Here is a 26,875-nt window from a genome sequence, read left to right on the forward strand (position 1 = left end):
GTCCATTTTTCATAGAACAGCGCCTCCGAGTTTCTTATATGTCTCCGATCCACCCATCTTGTTGGTGAGAATTCAACGCTTTGAAGAGTCACTGTTCTGAGAACAAACAGAGCTGAGGAAAAATAAATTTCCTACTCACTTCTAGCTTCAAGACACAAACTCGCAAAATACATACAATTGTCTGGTGAAATCTTCGGGATTTGATTGAGGTAGGTGGAGAGAACAGTAGCACACTTTTATTCCGGAACTTTCAAAAAATTCTGAAGTTAAATGGCTCACAAATGATGTCCTTGGTTACAAACGTACTTTTACTGGAAAACCATTTCTACCGAAAATATTCAGTAAGGTATCAGTTACTGAAATAGATATTAAATCATCAAAAGTACAGCATTTACTTATTTTGTGAATAGATGGAAGACAGGATGTATCGCTTACCATTTAGCGTTGTGCGAAATAGTCCAGCTGCATGGATGTTCGATTTGGAAACACACTTCTAGGATAGGTGGTGCAAGTTTTAATTGAGTTTTTTTTTTTTTTTTCGTTAGGCTTTCCAACCCTTTGAAAACTACCATAGGATCGCACATAATCTTCTATGTCTTTGTAACTCTTTGACTAGAAGAAATGCCTCCCGAACCAGTCCTTCGTCTTTGTAACTCCAAAGCAGTTTGTAAAGAAATATCTACTCCGTCAACGGAGATGGCCTCTGGAGACAGTTTCACATCTATTATAATGCGATCTTCTCTGTTTTCGCTGTTTTCTTTATTTTGATATCTTAATGTCTAGGCTTTTGTTTGAATGACGTTTATCGCACATATCACTGAGAATTCCTCTAGTTGATCATCTGCTAGCAATGAAGCAGATAATATGTTCACTGAGAAAAACAGCTGATTTCGTACATGCCTCTCTATTTTTGAGAGATTCTTTTGACTTGAGTAAATAGTAAGCACGCAGGACTTTCGTCAAGAGGTTGTGGAATCAAAATACTTTCATTAGTATATATCGATAAGGTAACATATTTTCTGAAAATGATCGATACCTTCACTGATATCATGCAAATGAGACAGTTGGTGGCTATTCACTTCTGCTATACATGTAGAAGAAGCTAAAAATTCTTCATATTCTTCCAGCTTGTAATATTTGGAGGAAACATCATTCATTGTAATATTTGGGTTAAAAACGTCATTATTTCTAAATATTGATAAGCAGGCTTTTCTTCAGACCTGGAGTTAGCTCAGAATTTTCTTTGCTTCTTATGAATATCCGCAGAATTAGATTTCCTCTTTTATGGATTCCCACCAAAGTTTCCTTATTTTATTTCTTCTAGTCATTTCATACTCAACCAGCAAATCAGCTAATGCCGTTGGAAACATCTATTTTTCCCCAAGAGTCCATAAAATGTTCATGAATAAGAAAAAATAAAATGTTCATCTCATAAGAAACGCGTTTCTTCATTGGGTCGGTAATCATTAGCTTATTTAGCATTTGAAAAACTGTAGCTTCAACATCCATTCTTCGAAAAAAATGGTCAGCTCGAATGCAAAATCTCTCCATGAACCTTGAAGTCTTTTTTGTTGATGGACAAACTTTTATGTAATCAAATCACGGTCTTGCTTGTCTATTTTCAGTTTCATCTCCTGTCGTTAAAAAAATAACAAAAGCTTATCTCATCTTCGTTAGGATCAAACTTTGGTACAATTTTGTGAGGTCCTTGGCGATACTTTTGATGATTTGAGTTCGAAGTTTCATTTGAATTATTGAGAAGTACTTAATTTCTACTTTTCTAATTAATATTCTCTATTTTTCATACTCAAATTGTCTTTCCTTTTTCAGCTCTTTACCTTCTTTATCTTTTCACTCTCGTTTTTTATTTTCTAGTCCCAGTTCATCTCTGTGCTTCACAATTGTTTTCATCTGTCATTTAACATGTTGCTCATTCTGATCATGCCCCCCCATTAATTTTTTTCAATATCAACAACTCGTCACCTATTGCTGAAATTTAAACTAAATCTTTACCCATATTCACTATTTCAATTTTTCTTAATTTATCTAAAAGAGCCATTTTATATATATATTCGTAACTAAATTCCTCGATAAAGAAGGGCCACTGTGGTTTGGTGGTAAAGTCTCAGCTTCGAAACCGAAGGGTTGCAGGTTCGACACCGTCAAGTACGTGCGTCTGGTGCAAGTTAAATCTGTCGAGGCCAAACGTCCAACCGCTGGTGTGGTGTGCTGTGGACGTTTGGAGAGGGGATGCCAGCTCAGATGTCTTCCTCGTCATCTGACAGCGGCTCAAAATTGCGAGATCTGTCCCAAAATAGCCCTAGTGTTGCTTTAAAACGGGACATTAATAACTAAACTAAAGTAAATACAGGAAAAGAAATAGTAATACGAAGAATGTATAATAATAAATACTAACATGTAACAAGCAAATGACGTTTTGCATAACTTTGAAAATTTATTTGTTCCTTCAGCTGTCTGTCGCTATGTGAACAATTTCATCCAAAGAATTTTTTTGAACACTCAAGAAGCTCACTCAAAAAATCAAAATAATTCAAACATTTTGCTTCATCCATTAATTAAAAAATAATAAACTAACATATAAACACCAAAATAGAAATAATTTTTTCATTGCATGCTATAATTGCAGTAAAAAATGAAATCTCCCTTTCTTTTTCAGATATGACAAAATAAAAAAGAAGAACATCCATACGCTCATAACAACTCCTTATATCTAAAAAGTTATTTTCTAAATAATGAAAAACAACTAGAAACATTCACTTCTGGTAATAAAAAAGGGATGATTTATTTGGCTGGCGTCTATGAAATACCTTAAAATCATAATACCTTAATCAAATACCTTAATAATCATAATACCTTAATATCATAACATCAATGATTTTTTATATGGCTCAATAAACCCAACGCAATTATTTAATTACATATGTAATTAAAACAATTAAATCAGTAATATTTACTCAAAGCATTGACAAACAACAGATATGACGCATTATTCTTTTCTTATATCAGCTATTAGTAGTACACAAAGTATTTCGCTGAAATATTCATACGTATAGATATTTAATAAATCCCAACGAAACATTTATTTTCAATCTCGATAAATTTATATCTCAAAAATTTGAAAGTGACTTTTCAAGACCAAAATTAAGCGAATATTTTGTATGTACTGACGCAGGAATATTTTAATTTTTACAATGCACTGACGTGCTAAGAGAATGATGATATGTTTGAATTTATTTCATTATTGTAACTGGATTGGTTTTTGATATTTTACTGATTTGTAAAATATCGAAACTTAAAGACCTAAGATCTAAAGCCGAAGACCTAAAATTTAAAGCCACACTGGCGTGCTAAATTCACAAAATAAACTTGAAAGCGACCTTTCAAAATCTAATCTAAATGAATCATATATGAACTGACATGTAATCAAAATACAAGTTCTTTCAAAATACGTAATCAAAACGAAAATATCTATGACATCATTCTTAACTAAATTAGATAATTTTTTATGTCATTCAAAATAAAAATCCTTCAAATCTTTACTTTCATTGATAATTTAGATGTTTAGTTTCATTTCGGTTAGGCATTAGCATGCCAGTATTTTTCTTCCACAAGAATTTTGCCAATGAATTTTTTTATCTCAAATGAAATTTTTGGAACTCAGCCGTTTGACAGCGAGAGGATCCCATATGCTGAAACAGTTTCATCATATAGGATCCTACACTCACTTTTAGTTCAATTGCTACCTATGCTCGATGATTTTTTTTTATCCTTAGGTCACAGTTAATTTCAGCTTTGATTTTTCCTAAGAGGAACAAAATCATCATTATGCAATAAATAAGAGAGCAAATACAATCGATGCCACCTTATATTTTGACTGCAATATATGAGCGGAATTATTCAGTCAACAGTTCAAATATTTTTAGTGCAAATTATTGACTTATTCTTATTGCCTACAGTACAAAGCACTAATTTAAAAATGTTAATTATTATAACATAATTTTTACATTGAAACATTTAACATTACATTAAAAATATTTACCATAAAATTTGGAAGTCATTATTTCGAATACGTTTATCGTTCTCTTTTTGCTATTTCGGCAGACGGCGCATGTCATTACAATGCTTTTTAAATCAATAACTTCCTTATTTTCATTTATCGTAAGAGAAATTTAGTTCCTGAATATTTAAAAGACTCTAACGGCTTGTTCTATAATTCAATATTTTTTAAAAATCTTTTAAGCCGAGAGACAGGTGTTACTTATTTAACAAGCTAGAATCAAGCATTTCTTAATGCTCGTATGTTAATGTGCAAATTTCTTGTCAATAAAAAATAGATTATTCATTTAAATACTTTTAAGGCATCGTTAACAGTTTTTTAATATCTTTTTTTTTTAATCTTTTTAAAATATTTTCTTGGCATTTTTGATATTTTCTATTGTAGAATCAGTGACAGTTCCAGAGCTTTATCTAGTACAGGGATGGCGAACCAGTGGCAGTTCAAATATTTTTAGTGCAAATTATTGACTTATTCTTATTGCCCACAGTACAAAGCACTAATTTAAAAATGTTAATTATTATAACATAATTTTTACATTGAAATATTTAACATTACATTAAAAACATTTACCATACAATTTGAAAGTCATTATTTCGAATACGTTTATCGTTCTCTTTTTGCTATTTCGGCAGACGGCGCATGTCATTACAATGCTTTTTAAATCAATAACTTCCTAATTTTCATTTATCGTAAGAGAAATTTAGTTCTTAGTACAGGGATGGCGAACCAGTGGCAGGCGTGTCATTGATGGTACGCCGCCGATCAAAACGATTTGCATTTTAGTTCAAAATAACAAAGTTCACTATGAAGCATTACGAACGAACGCGAGTGATCGGTCACGGTGCTCATATTCCCATTCCCTACCATTGTGTACTAAGAGTGGTTTAACATCTCTTGAAAATGTAATGTTGTTAGTCACAAAAATAGTCAACTTCAAATCGTCGCATGCTTTTAATAAGCGAAAGTTTAATGCTTTGCTGGGTGAAGTTAATTCGGTGCATAATGGCTTTATGTTATAATAATGTTCACTGTTGAGTCGCGAGAATGCACTTCAAAGATTTGTTGAAATCAGATTCTTTCAGCAAAATGATGGGTAAATACCCACAATTGTTGGATGTTATGTGGCTTTCAAAATGGATGTTTTTTACAAGCATGTGCCAACATTTCAATGAATTGAATATAAGGTACATGTAAAAGGTACATATAAAGGTACTTCAAGGTACATATAAAACAATTATCGTCATGATGGATCTCATTCGTGCTTTTGACGCTAAACTGCATGTTTTCAGAAACGATATTATTACAAGAAACTACAAATACTTCTCAAACTTGAAATAAAATATCAAAGATTTAGATGTTCATGATGAAGAAAAAGTTATTGAAGAATTTATTTCCGTAAATGATTCTTCAATCAAGAAATTTTCAGCGAGATTTTTTTTAGTTTAAAGAATTATCGGCAACGCTCAAGTTTATTATGTACCCTGATGAGACTTCATTTGATAAACTGAACTTATCCCAATTCGATTCGTTGGAAATTGAAGAGTTTGAAATGTAGCTGATTGATTGCTTGTCTAGTTTTCAATATGGAATCAAAAATTTATTGAAACAAGGAAAAAGTTGGAATTGATTGAATCAGAAAGATTAATAAACAATATAAGTAAAAATGCCCACCTAAATTTTGGAAACATGGAATTCGATTCCAGACACATTTAACTATTTGAAGAAGCTGACTCATGCTATTTTAACGATACTGTCATCTATCTTTGTCTGAGAGTCGTTATGTTCAGAAATGAATAACATTAAAGACTCGTTTATAAACCGTTTGGCAGACAACACGCATTCTGCTTGAAAGTAACATCTTATAATCCTAATATAATTTATTTTTTATCTAATCTGCAACAATAGAAGTCATACTAATCTTACTTTAGTTTGAATTGCACGTATAACTAAATACTTGACTACTATACAGTGCAAAATGTTTTTTGCTTAGTAAATAAAGATTTTTGAGTTGTTAGCATTTAGTTTTATTCTTTTCTCCATAATCACTAATCAAAATTATTTGGCGGCACGTCTGTACCTCATTAAACATTTCTTTCGAAAAAAATGGCATGTTGATCCATAAAGGTTCGCCTCCCCTGACACTTTTAATGAGTCGAAAATGAACGTTGAATTCTTTTCCAGTTTACCATTTAGAGATAAAACAGCTTCATTTGACCTTCGATGGCAAAGGGAAAAAATGATCTTAATAATCAGAATAGGTTTTGGATGATTTTGAAAAACCATCTTGAAAACTTTACTTGAAAAATGATTTGAAACCTTTCCGCATTCTTTTAAAATCCATAATCAAGCAGTTTAGCATGCGTGCCTTCCTTTTTTAAGGATGCAGATATTGAGACATGGAAGTCTCAGTCTAAGAGAAACTGTCCTCTTTTTTCTTCTTCTCAAAATGAAATGCATTAGGTATCAATCTGTATGCTGATTTGTTCAAATATATATTGAACAAATCATTTGTTTTCGGCAGCTTTTGGGGTATAATCGGAATGGAAAACGGAACATGCGCAACCTTTGCGAATAAGGAATAGTATCAATTATTTAACTGTGACCTATGAAAGAAAAAAAAAAGATATTGTATTGTTCTAGCTTTCTTATATCTGATTAGGATTTTTACTTAGTAAGCCAATGAATTGTAATTAGTACGAGCATAATATTCTATTGAGATATAGATTGAAAAGCATCCCAGATATAATTTCAATGTAAAAGCTAAATATCAGAATATAACAGTCCTTAATATAAGTTGATAACTAAAACCTTCAAAAATAAATTGACTGCATGTTTTAGAAAATGTTACTTATTCTTTCCTTAAAATTTCAAATTTGGAGCATTTTGTTAACTGCTTTATACGCAGGGATCCACAGAGCTATCCAATTTTTCTAACCTCCGGCATAGTTCAGGTATACTAGTGAGTCTATCCATTCAGCTCAAAGTTTATATGCTTTATAGTTCTGTTCTTTGCTTATTTAAATTGATTTTTACAAGCTAAAACTCATCACCACGTATCTAAATTTATAATTTTCCCACTAACTCTTCTGAAAAGGCCTTAATAAATTACGGACAAAGCAATAAGCATGAGCAGCCGGTTTTCTTATTTGCATTCTGAAAGACCTCTTTTTCGTTCCAAATGGTGTGTGGTTAGCTACAACAGCAGCGATTCGATGAGGAGGAAGAAATAAAATGGCCAAATCGGAAGTCTACTGATAGCTTTGAATCCTGCTTAAGTGGAATGGATTGTCTTCATTTCAAATGGAGACGCTTCCACGATCTTCACCTCCTTTCCTTTCGCCCGTGACTCGGTTATATCTACTTCCGGGTGTCACGTGACCCATCTTGCTCCAGGTAACACTCGAAAAGCGGTTTCCCTACAAGAATTCCTCATCTTCTATAAAACCCCTCGGACAGTCTCACAGTGACGAGTTTCGTTAGTACCTCAGCTTCAGTAGCTTCTTCTGCAAGAACCTTGACTACTTTCAGGTGAGTACATGCTCCCAGCACCCTGGATATTTCTTGCTTACAAATAGTCTTATAAAGTTTCCAAATCCACTTGTGGACTATCAGTACACATTTGAAAAGAATTGTGTGCAACCTTCAAGATTTAAATTGTTATAATCAACAACAAAAGTAGTATTTAGTTATAATAATCAACAATAGAAATGCTATTTAACTGATCATACTCAGATTAGCTTTTTGGGGATTTTCTTTGCCAGCCATATGATTTGCCATGTTCGGAAATTATTTCATTAGCAGTTAATGCATATTTAATTTAATTTAATGTTAAGGGTTATTTCGTAAAATTTTCATCATGGCTCATTTTATGTTTTAATTCTCACATTTTCTTTCTTTATTCATTTTTGTTAATGAAAATACATTTCATTTAGCTTTCTTAATGACACAGTAAATAACATAGGAATGTGTAAAATACGTTTAATAAGAATCTAAATTTCATCTGTATTTTCGTGAGGCAATATCCTATGATAAAAAATTTATATAAAGGTCGAATCTATGAGGTCCTCATGGATAAAGGAACACTTTCATTTTAAAACCTGAAATTAATTAGTTTGATAGTACGAAGCAAAATTTAAATCACTTTTGAGTGAAGAATAAGGTATAATTTGAACTTCGATGAATCGAAGTTAGATCAGAGCACATACTCATCTAAGAGATCCAGAGTTCCATATATGATTCTTTGAGTTCATAATTATCTTTACATTAGAAAGCCAGTAAACGGTATAAGTAATAAGAAAACCAGAAATTTGTCAGCGACTGATATTAGTAAAAGTATTAGAGAGTAAATAATGAGATTTATTATTTATTATTAAATAAATATCTTTACAGACGCGATCTCCGAATATGGAATGTCATATTATATAAATACTGAAGCAATTAGTCTCGAAAATATCTCTATTTCCATTGGTGATACTTAAAACCAAAAATTAAAAATGTTGAGAATTCATTATAAGCAATATATCTCAATATATTTATAAATGTCAGAGCTTTAAAATATTTATAAATAATTCTGCCTCTTTTTTATTCCTTTCAAAATATGACGTTTATTTAAAAATTTTAAATCATATATAAAAATAATCAGAAATGTATTCCTTTTGTTTCATTTCAAGAGCAAAATCTTTCAGTGAATATAATAAAAATAATGTGTTGAAGGAGTTTTCATCAGCATAGTGGGAAAAGGCTTTTGATTCATATCTTACGAACAACGGCATGCATTTCCCCAAGGCATGGATTTCTGCTTCATTTTATGTGGAATTTAATTTATAGAACTCATGCAAACATTATAATTGTGGAGGAATTAAATCTCAAAATTATTATTTACATGATGATTCAAAAGGAAATTTAAAGGAAAAATTTAATAGAATAAAATAGAAATAAATCCTTATATGAGAAAAGCTTAGCAATATTTATTTTCTTAAATATTATTTAAAAATTATATGAAAATGATCATCATCATCCTACCATTCTTTATCTTTATTATTGTCATAAAATCATTATTTTTAGTTATTCATATTTACATCATATTTAATTGTCTTCATGGCGATTAAAATTGGTTCACGCTGTAGAAAATTGGAAAAAACTTTGAAATTTTTTATTCATTTGAATATTATCTTGTCTAAGTTAATTTGTAGGTTTTTCATTACACAGAGACACACACAATATATGTTTTTCATAGAATTCACAATAATATGTTTTTGAAAGCCATTTAAGCATGCTTTCGGTTTATTTCATTTTGTCAGTGTATTGTAGGAAACACACGAATGATAGTCTTAAATTTGATGAAAAAATTATATTTTGTTTGTAAATTAAATCATTACTGTGAATCATGAATATTGGTTCATTCGAAAGTAGAATGTTTCTTCAAGTTTCAATTGAAGGCTAAATACAGTATTTTCTGGACCAAATTTATACCAATTACTTAAAGTTGTAAAGCAGCTACACAAAATAGTAAAATATTTTATTGTTATAAATGTTACAAATTTAAAGATATGTAACTAGATAAAACTTTACAAGGAACAATAACGGGCTAGGAACCAGTTCTGAAAAGATAATTTTCAATATTTAAAAAAATATACATAAATTCAGTTATGAGAATTTCACTTAAAATTATCAATTTAAATAAAAATAATTGTCAAAATTCATCCAGATCCTTTATTTCAATTTGAAAATTCCATTTAAATTAACCAAAGTGTCACAAAACGAAAGATCTTCAACCAATTTTTTTTCATATCCCAACGAGACAATGTTTCGCGAAATAATTCTTGTCGACAAGTTATTTCAATTCTAGTAAAACATCAATACTTTATTCTTTGTTTGCATGAATATTTTATACAACAAAAATCCGATTCCTTGAATAAAAGAATAAATTAATTACACGACTTTAAAATATTTAGATATAATAAATTTTAAATTGTTAATTCATGGGGGCAATGGAAGTTCCATGCATTATTATCTATCTTTTAACTAGGATGGAATTTTAGAAATGAATTATTTTGCAAAGGATTCTAACATATTTTAAATTCAAGAATTGTAAATTACCAGTAAAACTTCCCGAAATCATTCAACTTGCACAAACATTTTGTAAGTTTAGAATGCAATTTTTGCACTATTTTTAAATATAGGTTAAGTGTAATTCAATTTACTTTTCGTTATAAAGTGTTTTTTTTTAATGAATCTTTCTTCTTAAGTTTCTAAAGAGACTATTTAAGAATCTTCTTTACAGACGAAGCTCAAAGTTCTATACGAAAGATGGGGTTGACATCTATTTTCTTTTTAATTCTTGCACTTCTGTGACCGCTAAAACAATAGTAGAGCTGACAGCAATCATCTGGAACTAATAGCTCAGTGCGGTTACTGAGGTAACATTCAGCTCAAATGCGAGTTCCTGCTCGATTCCTTTTATTCCTTCAGGCTACATTGAGAACAATCCTTCTTGTGCGTTCGGAATCTAAATAAAACAAAGAATGCCCGATTGTATGAAGAGAAAAAATACGAGGTCTCAATATTAATCACAATTCAATAATAAGTTTTTGATCAACAGTTATTTTAATTAGTTTTTCGAAAAAACAAAGTAGTCAGATGGGATGGGAATTTCTTTTCGGTCCTTGTTGTTCCTTCAGGTCACATGCAAGCCTGATGCATGCTTCCATGAGTTATTTACATTCGTAAGAATCAAAAAGAATTTTCCAATAAAAAGGAAGAATTTTACTCCATCATATGGAAACAAGGAGAATTCAAAACCTGCTATTAATCTAAATTAATTCTTGCTTATCATATTAATGAACAGTTATTTTAACTTTCTCGGTTCTTTTTCATGCTTTGGACCACATGAATGCCCAACGCCATTTTAATATTATACATTCATTCATTTACAAACTTCTGAAAATAGCGATAGTTAAATGTTTATCATTATATTGTAATTATTGAATCATTAATGATTAGAAAGCAAAAGTAATGATTTGTATATATAAAAGGTCAAATATGTTATGGAAAAACAACGCTTTTAACTTAAAATTAAAATGAAAAATATTTAGGTTTGTATAAATTTGCTCAAAAGAATATGTGGGCACTCTTTTTTTAAAAAAGATTTTTTCAATTATTATTTATATATAAACTTATTTATTAGAGACTGTTCCAATTATTACTTATTTGCTCAAGCAAAAAAAAAACCGTATTGTTAATATAAATAATTCTCAGTCAACAAAAACTATTAAGACATAAAGCAATCAGAATTTTTACATAATCCGCCATGATTTTCGAAAATCCGTATCAAAAATTCTACATGTAATCAACAGAAAATTCATTCATCACTTCAAAATGGACGTTTTCTCACTAATCAAAATTTCAACAACGAATTTGTACGAGTTGAAGGTATCAAATTAATAAAATCATTAGCTATTTTGTAATAAAAATAAAAATTCAAAGTAATCAACAAAGTAACTCATATCAACAATTTGCATCCGATTGCCAAACGTATTATTCTATTTATTAGTCATCTTTGGCTACCAGCTGGTTTGCTTGGAGTATTAAAAATGTAGAGTGAAAACTTTTCCGGATAAATATGGCAATTAAAACAAAGCTTTTTCGAATGAACTAATGAATAAATAATATCTCATTTTAAACAGCTAATATGCCTTTTTCTACTGAAGTTTTTCATTCACAAATATTAAAGAAAAACAATACATCTTAAATTTATTGTGAAAGAATAAGTTATAAAATAAAAATAATATATCTTACTGAGGAAAACGCATAGATCTTGGGGAGGGGGGGTTAAAAAACGTTAAAATGCACGAAAAATATCTGACAGATACATTACTCGTCTGCTACCAAGATTTTCTATGAGTATAAATAGATATAATTTTAAAAAAAATTCTGACAATATGTAGTGCATTTATGAAGGGGAATTCTAAAAATGCTTTATTAAACATATATGCACACTTGTTTATTAGTCCAAATTATTTCTTATAACACTTTTCTATTTCACTTTTTTAATATTTAACATTATTATTTTTTATTTGTAAACAACAGTCATTTCGCCATTTAGCAAGAAAACAAAAGAATTCCAATAGTGAACTGATTCGTCATGTTTTTTGAAGGAGATTTACTCAAAATTTGCAGGAAACTTACTGAAGCATTTAAATCAAGACTGGGATTTTGTTGCGGGAAAAAAACAATTTACTTAATAGGATGTCTGCTAAAAAAATGGATGTCCGGCTTCTTGGAAGAGATACGTCCCAGGATTGTAGGTCAATGAACGTGCAAGTAGGTCAATGGCATGTGGAAGCAACTCAGAAGAATGGCAAACCATAGTTACGTCACATAAGAAAATACTTCGCTGGATTGCGATTAAACACGTAACAGGACATCCCTCTCTTCTTACTTGTTGTTGCGCCCAGTGAATCTGATGTTGCTGGGCAGGATAACATGACCTTTTCAGAGAATGTCGTAACAACGTGTCACAGGAATCTGGGTTACTGAGAAATGAAAAAACTTGTACAGTGACTTCGATGGTAGGATGATTATTGGTAGACTAGTTGGAAGAAGAATACAATGTTGAAGTACTTTAATAATTAGTGAAATAACAATACATTATCATTGTAAATTTAAAACTAATAACAGAAAAGCAGTTTTTCTGAATAACGACGAAGATTAATCCGAAATGCGAAACTTTATCATCTTTTATTAAAGATACTTTAAGGAAATATGCAACGCTCATACTTATTTATCCGAAAATCGTGCTTTCCTTTTATTTATTTTAAAATAATAAAAATACATCAAGAGTCATAAAAAAAACCTAGACGGTAATAATACTTAGGCTAATAATTCTACAAGCATGAATTACATTTCAACTTTAAGTAAAAAAAAAAATGTTATATTTCTAAAATGTGATTTAATTGACAAATGTTATAAAACAAAACGCATATTTAGATCACGAAGGAATTATAGAATAGTTAAATTTCACAAATCTGCAACAAATGCTTTCTTAAATCAAGTAAAGTTGTTTATTTCGCAATTCTGCTTATTTATAAATGCATTAAAATTTACATTAAATAAGTACAAAAATTAGAGCGAATTTTAAAGTGTGAATAAAAAATTGTTCTGAATATAGTAGACATAAAAATAACATCTTTATCAGCTTTTTATTTTGTAGCTCTCAATATTTACTTTTAAATGATTTAAAAATTACAAACATTCTCTTAAAACATGTAGTTTCTCAGCATTAATAATATATCTGTATATAAGGCATTTAAGTATGATATCAGAGTAAATACATCTATAAAAATTCAATAATGTAAAAAAAGAGTAATAAAAGAATAAATATTGCACTCTTTTATGAAGTAAAATAAAATTTAACATCTCTCATTTTACAATTATCATCAATGTTTTAACTTTAGAAAGATTTATTATTGTTTTACATGTTTCTAATTCTTTAATTACCTTGAAATTTGTCATTATTATTTTCTGAAATTGTTTCTTTTAGTAGCACTTTATTTATTTTTATCTATTTTTGTTTTTGCCTAATATTAAGTAATATTGATCCAAACTAGCAATTGATTGACTATATTCGTTTTAATGTCTTCAAAAACATACTCATCATGATAAAATTTTGTGCTTTTTACAAAATGGAGATAAAAGTCTTATTTTTTCCCCTTAGGAAATTTCTTTTTCTGTTTCACTCTATTCTTCGAATGGTTATTAGAAGTTAATTAACTATTATAGAAAAGAAAACAATGAAAAAATAATGAAGTGAAATGAAAATCTCTTTCTCGTCGTTAATCACTTATCGTTGATCTAAGCGTTTCGTGAATGACCTACTTCTGAGGAATCTAATCGTGGGGCGACATCCAAGATTTCCTACCATGACCTCACATGCAACTGGTTTCATAAGAGGCGAAACAGGAACACAGACGCAAGTTCACGGTGAGAAACGAGAAAAAATTTGACATTCGCGGAGGTTAAAAACCTTGAAAAGCGCAATCGGACGCTTTTTACAGTTTCAGAAAGCGGAACTGAATGCGTTTTCTGCTTTTTTTCTGCATGAAATGTCTTGGAATGTTACTCCTTCGATGCTCTTCATGCTCACCGAAAACGAATCTAAATTTTTTTTACTTCGAGATAATTTAAATCAAAACGTACAGAATGAAAGATAATTGTTTGAAAAATATAATTAATCCAAAATGTATACATTTTGAACTGGGAAACATAATCAATTGAACAGTAGAAGGATAAATCCAGGGAAATGTAATATCGAAATGGATTCAATCTTAAATTTATAATATATGAAAAACTGTGCTTTCATCTCAAAAATATAAACGCATTAATTAACTCGAATGAATCAATGGCGCGTTCTTTCATTTTATATGCATCCATATTTATTCCATTGATGCAATTAGATTTTTTTGCCTTGAAAAAAATCGTGAGAAATATTTCATTTCTCGGTAAAACATTTTATAGAATTGCATAAAAGCTTTTCAGAATCCATAAGCAAAGTGGTTAAAAATTTTGTCTGTGGAAAATGAGACTATGAAATATTTTTCTTGAAAGAGATGTTTATAGAATTATAGAGAAATTTTAAGAATTTTTGCTGTAATATATTTATGAAACTGTAAAGTTTTTTAAAGTAACGTTACAAGTGAAGTTCTCAAATCAAGAAATGTTTTGACCTAAGAACAAGAAGTCTAAATCCCATAAAAAATACGAAATTTCAAAACATTTGCTTCTTTTCTCACTTCCGTCTAACAACAATGTAGCCACTTCAAATACGTGGCACATTTCATTTTTAAGTGCCTTTTTGTTGTCTAATTAATTTATATTGAAAAATTCACTTAACGTATAACACAATTTTATTCCGTTTGATTTGATTCCAACCGTATTGTTTATATTTAAATTACTTCTGCAATTCTAAATGTGGAAAATTGGGAAACTTTATGCATGAGTATATTCTGAAAAATATTGATTTTATAACTGTTTCCAAAAAAAAAATGCTATTTTTAAAAATTAATATATTTCAATGTTTCTGATTACTTCAAGTCAAAATAAAATAAGTAAGTTTCTTTGCACATGACATTTCCCAAAATAAAACGTTTGAAATGGTCTCGCTTTGCTGAGTTAAAACGTAATAACTCTCTGTTGCACCAAAGTAGACATTATTTTCATTCAAATCAAGATTTCTGAAATGAAACTTTATGATTAGGGCTCTTATATCACCATTCAAAACAGATTTGAAGAAGATAAAGGCAAAATTTCTGTGACAGTTTCAAAATATATTAGCTTTTGTTCTCGGGAAGTATTGCCAGAAAAGACACAAAAAGTTTTGAGATTGATTCTGATGTCCTTTGATAATGCTCCATAGAAGTGGGCGTTGTCTCCGTAATCAAGTAGCGCATGACAAACGCTAAAAAAGATGTTAACATCACTCTGAAGATAAAAGTTCTCAACTGGAGCGTGTTGCAGGAAACTCAAGCAAACTTACGTCTTTCTTAGAATTGCATGCCTCTTTATCCTACAGCCATTGGAGCTCTTTTATTATCCAGTCATACGAAAAAATTGTTTTATATCATGACCTTGATGCAATAAAAACAACAGAGATGCATTGTGATGGTGAAGAAGTTGAATTTTAATACTGTAGAACTGCCTTTACCGAATGAGGGATTATTAGAAAACTCTGTCAGATTTTCTCAAGAAACCTTTTTCTTCAATTCTGATATAATCAACAGTTTTAATCTGAAATAAATTTAATGAATTTTAGGAGGTATATGCTTCTCTATCAATGTTCAAGATTTAATATTCATCTAAGACTTACTTAAAGTAAGATTTCAGAGAGAAAAGATATTAGCCATGACAGATATGCAAAAATCCACCTGAACTAGCGAAAATCAATGTAAATATAAAGAAAACTTGTGCAGAACAAGAAATTTCAAAACATTGTTAGAAAAATGGTATGTATCATTCTTGAAAAAGTGAATTATTCATATTAAGAAACGTTTCATTAAAATTCGTTTAGAGATGTGTAATTAAAAATTATACAAAAATATAGTGAGAGCAACAATAAATATCTTAAGGTTTTGGGCTATTTAATAAGAAACAAGTATCAGTTTGTAATAAAAAAAAGATTTTATTTCGTCATTTCACTTCTATTGTCGCTTTATCAGCAAATAAAAAGATTTATAGGTGAATATAAAGCCTGACATATTAAACACAATTTATAATTATATAGATAAACATTGACTTCCGTAATAAGTAGAGCATTATTTGTTTATAAATGGCCCTTTAATTCATAGCCTATATCCATTAAACACCAACGATTTTGTTAACTTCTCCCTTTACTTTGTTTTCTTAAATGGTTCACATATAAATAGAAGTTCAAGATATTTGAAGATATAAGATTATGATCTAAGTCTAAAATCAAAGATAGAAAGATTTATAACTTTTTTGAATAATTCATATCGGTTCAAATGCATCCTGATAATTCAAACAAACTGGAAAATGAACGGTTCTTGAAAAAAAAAAAAGAAAAGAAAGAAAGGGGAAAAAAAACTTATTAGTTTTATACACCAAGGAAGCAAAATGCGAAAGATAAAAGATTATTCGAATATCTTTCTACAATCGGTCCTTTTGATTAAAATGAAGTGAACATAAAATTATTTAACTACTTCAAATTCCTAAATTGTACCTACTCTGCTTCATCTGCTTACAGTCTAATACAAATGACGGTCATTTAATTCTGAATTTTTAATGAACTCAGTTTCGTTGAAAGTTTATAATTTTATTAACAGCAAAGTTATGTCTGAAATTAATACAAGTATACAATTTCATCCTTTCTATAACATATGGCTGTCAGCTCATTCTTTGTTAAGAGAATGCCTTGCTTATGCTTTGTTAATTTGTTTGTAATAAGTTTATTGATACATAGAATATATTAATGGTGCTTACAGAAGACATTAGAAAAAAAAACAATTTCTATAACTAATCATGTAAATTAATTATATTATTTGTTTTTTAAGTAATATATGCAGAGCTGATAAAGTGTTCTTTCATATGATCAGAATTTTTTTTTAAAGACTGCACATTTTTGTTGAACTTTTCGATTTGACTCGTTTTTTTTCTTTTCATAAAAATAGTATAGAATTTTTCATAATCATGCTAAATGTGAATATTTTACTGAAACATACATTCTTTTGGAATTTAAATTTTATAGTTTTAAATAGACAATTAAATAGAATAAAAGAACCCCCAATTCAAGATCCTCTCAAACTACATCAATAATAATCTACTAAAAGTATAACATACATCATAGCTCTCATACAACATACAACGTCTCAACACAAAATAATTATATATATATTAAAAATTAATTATTCACAATGAACTACAAAAGGACTAATGTGTGCTTGCAGTTGAAATTTCTATATAGTTTGAAATGGTATTGCAACAAGGGAAAAGAAATTCTTAGGTCGCGATTGAAATGCTAATTGTCCAAATTACTTAATATATCCTCTAAATTAAAAAATTTCAAGAGAAATAGGAGAAGTAGATAATACTTAATATAGTCCCCGATTATGATTTTAAAAACCATAATGTGCAAGGGGTTTCTGATGCGATTGATTTTATCTGATAGAATTATTGTTGAAATTTATTTAATTAAATTTTTATTTTGTGTTATGCGTCTATTGAAATGCTAATGATTACCTTGAATAATTTACTAATATTTATATGAATTACTGTTAGTTAATCTTATAAATAACAAGCACAATCTTCTGAGCATACTTGAAAAAAATTGTCAAAATAATAACATAAAACATCTCTCGCATGAAGGCGTTGATGAAGTTGCAAGCAAGAAAAAAATGTTGATACTTTTATTTTGTTTTTTCCCTTTGAATATAGATCGATAGAATAGTATTGTAGTTAAGTGACATAACAAATTGATTTATAAGATGATTTTTTCGTTGTTCATTTAATTGTAATAAAAGTTTCCTTGCTTTTTTTGTAGGTAATTATTTATTCTTAGAGAATGAAGTGGATCGTTGCTGGCCTATTCTTAATCGCAGTAGCTTCCGCTCTGCCGAACGCCGAAACTGAACCTCAAGCAAAGGCTGCCGAAACAGAAACCAATCCACAGCCCGCAAGCGCTCGAGCAGCTCGCTACGATGAAAGGAAATTCAACAACAATAAGCAGAATTCTCTCACATCCAATGACTTGGATGTCAACAAAAAACAACAAGTATCCCAGTTCTTGACATCCAAAAATGTCATTCGCACTCTCGTGAAGCTCATTTTTGGAAATGATGAGGAAAGCGCAGCAACTTCTAAACAAATCTTGAACATTTTCGTCAGCGTTTTGGATATGTTGAAGAGCACTTTGGGACAACGAGCTCGGTCTGCTACATCTAGAGGAAGTAGAGCTGTTTTGGGGGATGCGGCGACTGCCAGTGCTTCTTTACTAAAGGGTTACATCAAAGCTTTCTTGACCAACAACAATAGCTGTGTCCAGAAATATCTCTGTGAAGCTAGTAAGGAAGCTGTCAGCGACGGACATGAAGTTGGCTATTTGATTGCACAAATTGGAGGGTAAGTGTTCTGGTTTCAAGGTTTCGGATCGATTATTTTTTGAGTGTCCCGTTGTTCTACTACGATAGAAACTTCATTATCGGAATTTATATTTAATTTACTATCAACAATTTTACAATTATCATCATTTTGTTATTAAAATTATTACTATTTACTATTCAATTTATTCTAAATGCCGTAAATATAAAAATAGCGGATCAGTATATAGTCAAGGATGAATGCCGAATTTATTTCGAAGGCTTGGTTTATTTTGGAATGGATATTCGGTAACAAAACATGACAGTTTTTGAGAGAGAATATTAATATATAATGGTAAGCAAGATTTCTTCAATGGAAGAGCATTGTTCAAACAGACAAAGACTTTTATCGAATGTTTATTTTTAGATTTAATGTTGACATGAATTAAATACAAAATTTTAAAAATTACATCAGCAAATGTATGCAAAATAGGAACAGATGATAAGTCCCAATTGATGCGTAAGATTACCTCTATCTTGCAATATTTCTTTACACTTCCTTCTAAGTGTGGAGACTATTGTGCATCAATAAGTCTCTAATCTTTCACTGTACATACAAAACTGAATAATGATTGCTTTCGTTTTCTGAAATCATGCTCATCACAGTAACTTCCGTTTGATTAAGTCAAATATTAGTGCTATTATTTTGACAGAAATTATAATTTTAATTCTCAGTAAATAACACGGAGAAACATTCACCTATCCATATTGAAAGAAGAATTATACCAAAAAGAAAATATACTTGCCCTGAAGTAATAGACTTATTTATTGACTTTTTTTTGCCTTTTCATGTCTCCTTCAAATTTTTAGTATGGTACAGAGCTACTTCCTTTTGTTTCAAAAGGACCTCAATTATATATATATATATATATATATATATATATATATATATATATATATATATATATATATATATATATATATATATATATATATATATATATATATATATATATATATATATATATATATATATTTATATATATATATAGGTTGAATAAAAATGGAAGCAAACAAAAGTAAAAAACAAAAACAAAGAAAAGGACTCAACGAATTCTCAGAAATTTCTTACAGCTGAAATTTACAGCTTATTACAGCTGAAATTTTATCATACAACAAGACTTTGGCGCGCATTTTTGAGGGTTGCCAGTTGAAAGTTAAGGCCTATTGGGTGAGATGAACATATTGATTGAAGAATAAATTGTAGATGAAAAGTGCAAAAACTTATAAATTAAAAAGAGGCTTGAACGATTATGAAGGAAAAATATTAAATTAATTTTAAATAAAGCATAGCTGGGGAGAAAGAGCATTTTTTCTTTCTCTTCTCTCTCTCTCTCTCTCTATATATATATATATATAATTGGCATTCAAACTTCTATATTTGCAGCAACGCTCAACAGTGAAAACAAACAAAATAGAAACTATAAAACAAGAAAATTTCACAAAATTTTTACCATTTTCCCACTATTTTATATGCTCATTGGACAGAGGGATGGTTTTCATAATACCTAAAAGGAAAAATGAACTATTATACAAAAAGAAATCTTAGATATTTTTAAAGATAAACTCGCTTTTTAAGTTCGGCCTGTTTTATTTAATTACAAAACACTAAAATTCACAAAATTTTATCTTTAAATGTCTCCCTGCATTCGTTTATACTCCTACAGGTGTTTACTATTATTCTATAAATATCCTCGAACTAAGATATCTGATAATGCTCAATTGTCTTTGTATTGAAAATCGTTTGTTCTGACTCAGCTTTATAACTATCCCAGCACCTAGATAACTCTGAAATCTGAGAAGTAAGGTAGAAAGAGAACATGAAATTTCTACTTTAATATCGTGTCAACAATATAGATTAACTGTTTGATATCGATATAACTGATCAACTTGAATACTTGCATTTGTTATCATATGTATAGGCGTCATGTGATCAAAAGTATACGCGCACTTTCTATGCATCATTCGAAAGGGCTGTACGAACTGCCTTTGAACTTCTACTACGTAAAATACATGCTTGAACTCGCATTTTATTGTGAAGATTCGATCACATAGACCCATAAAGAATTCATGAAGAAAAAAACAGTTTGGGATCATCCCGTTTCACATAAATCAGACATTGATTTGAAATTTTTAAAAATGATTTCATCTGCTATGAACAACACTTGCAAACATTTTTATAAAAATTGCAAGTAAATTCCTGAAAAATTCAAGGAAATATGAGCATTTTTATTAATAGATTTTAACTGTGAGTGCGCGAAATATAGCCTACTTTTCTTTTCATAATTTTAAAGTCAGATATGTTTATTAAAAAATCTATTTGAATACCTTTTACATTCAGAAAGGTAACTGCTTTGCAGTGAGCTGAATTTCAATTGCTAACTAATAGAAACTAAAGAATAGGGGTTCAGTTGAGTTTAGTTATATTAACGTCCCGTTTTAAAGCAACACTAGGGCTATTTTGGGACGGATCTCTTAATTTTGAACCGCGGGCAGATGATGAAGACAACACCTGAGCTGGTGCCCCCTTTCCAAACTTCTACACTAACCCAGCGGGAGGATGCTAAAGCACGGGGAAATCTCCTCAAATTGGAATTCTTTAGACTTGAATCTTCTAATATACTGAATCCTATAAAAGGATAGAAATATAATAATTACCACTTCATATTTATAAATAAAATATATATCATAAATTAGAGTAAATTAGGTACATGTGAATAGAAAAAATTTAATTACATGTTTCATTTCTATTTCTACAAACTTTACACTTAAACTATGATTGTGTGACTTGATTTCTAATATAATTAAAAACATCCGGACACCTTTATGCTTTGCTTATCCTGCAAATGTTAATTTAATATTATGCTCATTAATATGAAGTCAATTATTTAAATAAAGAGATGTCGTCTTTTGATGTAACGACGGCTGCTACTCCATGAGAAAGACTATCCGCTGGTTTTTGAAATGATTTTGTAGTAATTGCATGCCCTTTTTGTAAAATAAAGCTATAAGCATTGTCCTGATGATGTCATTGCTGTCTAGCTGGAAGTTTATGATTCTGTTCATCTCATAAATGTTCTCGGAGATTTGAATCGGAACTCTGAGCTAGCCATTTTAATTTATCAACATTCATCTTAGCAAACTGTCCGAGTTGGTTTAATTAGAATGGAAATAGAGTTGTTAGAAGCGCACTGTTGGCACATATAACATGTTTCTTCTATTTATGATGTCTAATTTATGGAAATTCATATCATGTACTTAATTTATATGTAAGAAATGGAATTTAGTATATTTTGAACCTTTCATAGAATCCCTTATAACTATTCGAAGACACAGGTTTAAGGAAGAGCAATTTGTGGAAAATCTCTTCTCTTTTAGCTTGTCTTAGAGAGCAACTGAAAGGCAGTTCATTGCAATGTCGATATCTTTTTGACGCTATTCAATGAGAATTTTAATATAAATTATTTTACATATCTGATTTTGAAATTAAGAAAAGAAAAGTATTCATTTTTTGCGCATGCACAGTTTAAGTGGGGTTAATGGAATACTTCCATTTCCTTGAATATTTAAAGAATTTACTTTAAATTTTAATAAAATGCCTTAATAATACTTAGCCACGTATTCTGTACGTGTGATTTAGTAATATTTCGGATTTTTTTTTAAACTCTTTATATCTTCGAGAATATACATGTCAATTTGATGAAAATGTATGCAAATAATCGCCACAACAAATAATATCTTTGTTGGAAATTTCTAATCATCATCTGCTTTCTGTAAATTGGAAGAAACCTAAGTCAATTTATTCTTCATCCATTTCTGATTGGTCTCCTAAATGACCCTGTAAGACAATCCAGCCTTTTTGAAGAAATTCTGAAGAATGTGTAATTCCGAAAGTATCCGGATGCTTTCCGAACATAGTGTACGTGAATAATGCAAAACTAGCGGAAAAGTTATAGTTCTGATTGTTATTGACTAACCTTATTCCAAGTAAATTTTCAAAATTAAATGAGCAATAAAATTCTAAAATATTTCTGAAAAGGACAGTTTTTTTTTATTTCTTAGCTTGATTAATCTAAAATTCCTTTTAACAAGTGTAAATGGGTATTGATTACAGTAGTAATATAACGAAATGTATTTCTTTTGAACAAATTATTAGGAAAATGCTCTTGAATTTACAATTAATCCAACTAATACTACAATTTTTTCATATTTTTTTTAATGCTTTTCGCATAATGTAATCTTACATTTTTCTTTTTAATTTCCGAAAAAAAAAAAGATATTTCATATTTTTCCGCAACGGCTCTACCAGCAATTAAAGAAAAAGCATTCGTATCGTCACTTATAAATTTGTTAAGAATGCATTCTTCTTATATTTTTGAATATTAGCAGAAAATAAATCCTTTCTAAAATAGAATGATAAAAAGCGGTCATTGCAATTTACTTTTGAATTATGATTTAAAATAAAATCGAACTATCAAATAATATTTAAATTGGAAATGTTTTGGTTATTGAATTTTAGTTTTAAAATAAGAACGGAAACAGTAAGCGATGATATTTTTTTAAAAAAGTATTTATTGACAAAATTATATTTTGCGTGAGAAAGAGTAAAAATGTTTGAGCCCGCATACCAGAATTACTCTGGTTAAGGAATTTAATGACAAGTTAACAAGAAACAAGTTACGACCCAACCCTACCTCTAGGAGGTACGTCTGGTCATTAGAGTGGGGATAACCCACAACGCAGAAGCAAGTCTGCTTACTTATCCACATGTCTCTGGTAGAAAGCATATTTAAGGTAATGAATACAGATGAATACAGATACTCCGATGTCAGAATCAAATATTTGTTAGTGGATATCAAGAGGAATAAAAATTGTATCGGAAAATGATGTCACAAACGAAGTTATCACCTATAAAAATTGGGAAAATGTAAATTCAAATTTAGAGGAGAAAAAAAAAGATTTACTGACTGGACTTCAAAAACTGACTTACAGATTATTCACGAAGCATTTAAATCGAGTTCCAGCAAACTTGGACAATTAAAGCAAAAGCGTAGGTGAAAACGGCATACCGTCAAAACATGCACTTTTGTTGAGCCAAGGCTTATTCTGCCTAAAAATGCTTGCCAATAGCAAAATAATGTAAGTCGCATCCAGTACTTAAATATAACAAATTAATGAATTGACTGAACAAAATTCTAAAAGTTATTTTTATATTCGGAAATTTAAGACTTAAGACAATAATCCATAATAAGCGGATAGTTTTCTATCTTTTACTTGTGTGGCATGTACTAATTTATTTCTACAATTCTCTATTTTATCACAGATATGCTGCTAGCTACGCGTTGGAAAATCAAAAATCTGCTGTTTTCCAAGAAAACTACGCAGCCTCCCGAAGAGGAAGAAGTGGAGATGACTGCAAATCTGTTTACCAAGTGTGCAATGAAGTCGAGTAAGCTGTCAAGTCTCGATTGGGACAATGAACCATCATACTTGAAATCCGTTAGCTGGTCTAACAACATTGACCTTCATTGCACAATACTTTTCTGATATATGACGTACCTCTTTGGTGTATGAGAAACTCCTTTGACATCGAATTTTTTTATTTATTTATTGCACTTCGTTTTATCATATTTTAAGTTTCACTATGCATTGTAATTCATGTAATGTGTCCTCAGATGATATCAATTTTTTTAAATAAACTATTCTGAAAACCAATCTTGTCCAATATATTCATTTCTCTTATTTTCTCAAATTCATAATCATTTCAAACGTATAGTCAATTTTAGCATTCTCCGCAAGCGCATATTTTGGTTCTTTTACTTTATAGACAAAGGTGAAAATCTGTTACGCATAGTGCAAAGCAACCGAACGTTTGGTAAAGGAATGTAACAGTAAAATTAAACTTGATTTTTAGACTGACGCAATACCCAAACTTTGTAATTTTTAGCTTCTATAAAAAAAGTAAAATTTTTACGCTATTGCAATTAGATTAAATATTTCTAATTCTTGAGGATGGTATATGTAAAAGTAAATCTTAGCAATTAAAAAGATGATTTTACAACTCCAAAAAATGACGGCTGAACCAACTAAAGCAGAGCCTTAGGTCAATTTAAAAAGTGAGCAAGGTTTATGCATTAACAAATACAAAAAGAATGTATGAAAGCACAAAACCAAATACTATATGTAAAAATGAATTTTTGTTTTTTCGTATTTTATGCGCTGCCGTACCGTTCATCCGATCGGGATAAAAATTTGCCAACTTATTGTTTGCACTTGCGCGAAAGTTATAGACAAAGTACAATTATTAGCTTTTATTTTGAACACAATAAAATTCACAAACAAATCGTTTCATATATTTCTGTTATTCAGAATTATTTTTAAATTGACGACAATCGACAAAAGAAAAGCAGTAAACGGTGCATGTCATTCGTAGTTAATTGCACATATTTTAAACAAAATAAAATTATTATCATCGATGCCGGTTAATATGAGTGAAATGAAACTGAAAATATTTAGTGCAAGCAGTAATTTTTTTTTCTTTTCGTTAATGAATAGTCGTCTACACAAGATATTGTCATTCAACGGGTACAATATTTTGGCTTATCATTCTTTTTATCATTTCTAATTAAACAAGACAGCTGTTTCAAATTTCAAACGATATTTCCAAATTATTTCTTCTGTGGCAGCAAGGCGTCAGATACTAGTTAATACTATATAAAAAGGGATATAGACACATTAAATATTGGCTAGATAGTGCAGAGAAATGATCATTAGAAAAAGGCTGCAAAATTCGAAGGAAGTCCAGTTAAGAGAAAATATTCGTAGGACAGTCCAGAAATTAAAAAAAAAGCATTTTTTTTTAAATCTATAAGCATATCTACAAAAGCATTTTTTTTAATCTAAAAGCATATCTACAAAAGCATTTTTTTAAATCTAAAAGCATATCTACAAAAGCATTTTTTTTATAAAAAGCTATTATGATGTGAATATTGTTTTATTAACTTTTAAATTATGAAGGTGTAAGAAACCAAAAAGTTTTTTCAGGAAAGTAAAAAGAATGGCCTGACACAAATATACAATTATGCTTGAACGTAAGAAAACAGGAAAAAATGCTTCATCCAGATTTTAGCTCGTTAATAATGTTATGGTACTCCTGCTACAAACAAGTTTGCCCAGATGAACGCATACAGCACAGCAGATGTAGCAACTTCTGTAAATGGGTTTCATTCAGATCTAGTTCTCTTGTGAAGATTATGAGCTTTTTGCCATCGATTCTGACTACATTCTGAATTGCGACTGTTTTGTTTAAAGTATCGCAATAAAACAGTAAAGAGGACGTTTTGCATAACAATTAAAATATCTTTGCAGATGAAAGTATTTCAGTTGCAAGTTTTTCCATATAAATCTCTAAATCTCAATTCACATTGAGACTAAGTCTCTTTTTTTTTTCAGTTATCTAAAAAAAAATTTTCCAGACTATTCGAAATATGAAGAGCTGCATAACTAATTTTCAATACATTACCTTTCTACCAATTATTTTAATCTAAGCCAAATAAACATATTTAAGATCTGAATTGAGATAATGTTTGTAGTTGCTTTAACTCTATATCCAAATTGTCTTCAAGAAACGATGATATTCTAGAATTCAAATTGGATAATTAGGCTAATGTGGTAAATCAGTACTGAATAAGAAGACACTAATGAAAATATGAAATGAAGCTGGAATATGATATGAAATTGAACTGAAATTAACATATGGTATTGAATTAAAATTCAACTTTTTGTAATTACCTTTTAAAAATATCCAACAATTTTTTTAAAAAAAATAATGAGCGTATGATATGAAATTAGCATTGTTGTTTGAAAGACAAAAGTGTCTAAATCTTAGTGCACAGATTTCTGCTGCTTCTTTCAGGTAAACAGTTTGAGGAAAATGTGGAATATGTGTTTTTCGTGGGCAGAGAGTAAGATGTGCACATCTTGCAAAAGAAAAAATTCTTTTGAAGTAGTGAACTGAAATTTTTGTTTACCTATTTTCACTTTGCTTTTGCTGCATTAAAACTATCTGCCTTTGGCCATCAGCTGATTCATATATTTCATTATTTGAATAAATTTAATGATATCAATCAATTTTAAGTTCTTCAACTTAATT

At 29.7% G+C, this 26,875-nt stretch overlaps 1 protein-coding gene across 1 annotated transcript; it reads left to right on the forward strand.

Annotated features, from left to right (window-relative positions):
- The first annotated feature begins 7,504 nt into the window (after positions 1-7,504).
- On the forward strand, positions 7,505-24,438 carry LOC129959559 (uncharacterized). Its single transcript, XM_056072469.1, has 3 exons — positions 7,505-7,606; positions 18,129-18,706; positions 24,047-24,438. The coding sequence occupies exons 2-3, from the start codon at positions 18,150-18,152 to the stop codon at positions 24,174-24,176; spliced, it is 687 nt and encodes a 228-aa protein (XP_055928444.1). The 5' UTR covers positions 7,505-7,606; positions 18,129-18,149; the 3' UTR covers positions 24,177-24,438.
- Positions 24,439-26,875: the final 2,437 nt, after the last annotated feature.

This window comes from Argiope bruennichi, chromosome X1, assembly GCF_947563725.1.
Source record: "Argiope bruennichi chromosome X1, qqArgBrue1.1, whole genome shotgun sequence".
In the NCBI taxonomy this organism is placed as follows: Eukaryota; Metazoa; Arthropoda; class Arachnida; order Araneae; family Araneidae; genus Argiope; species Argiope bruennichi.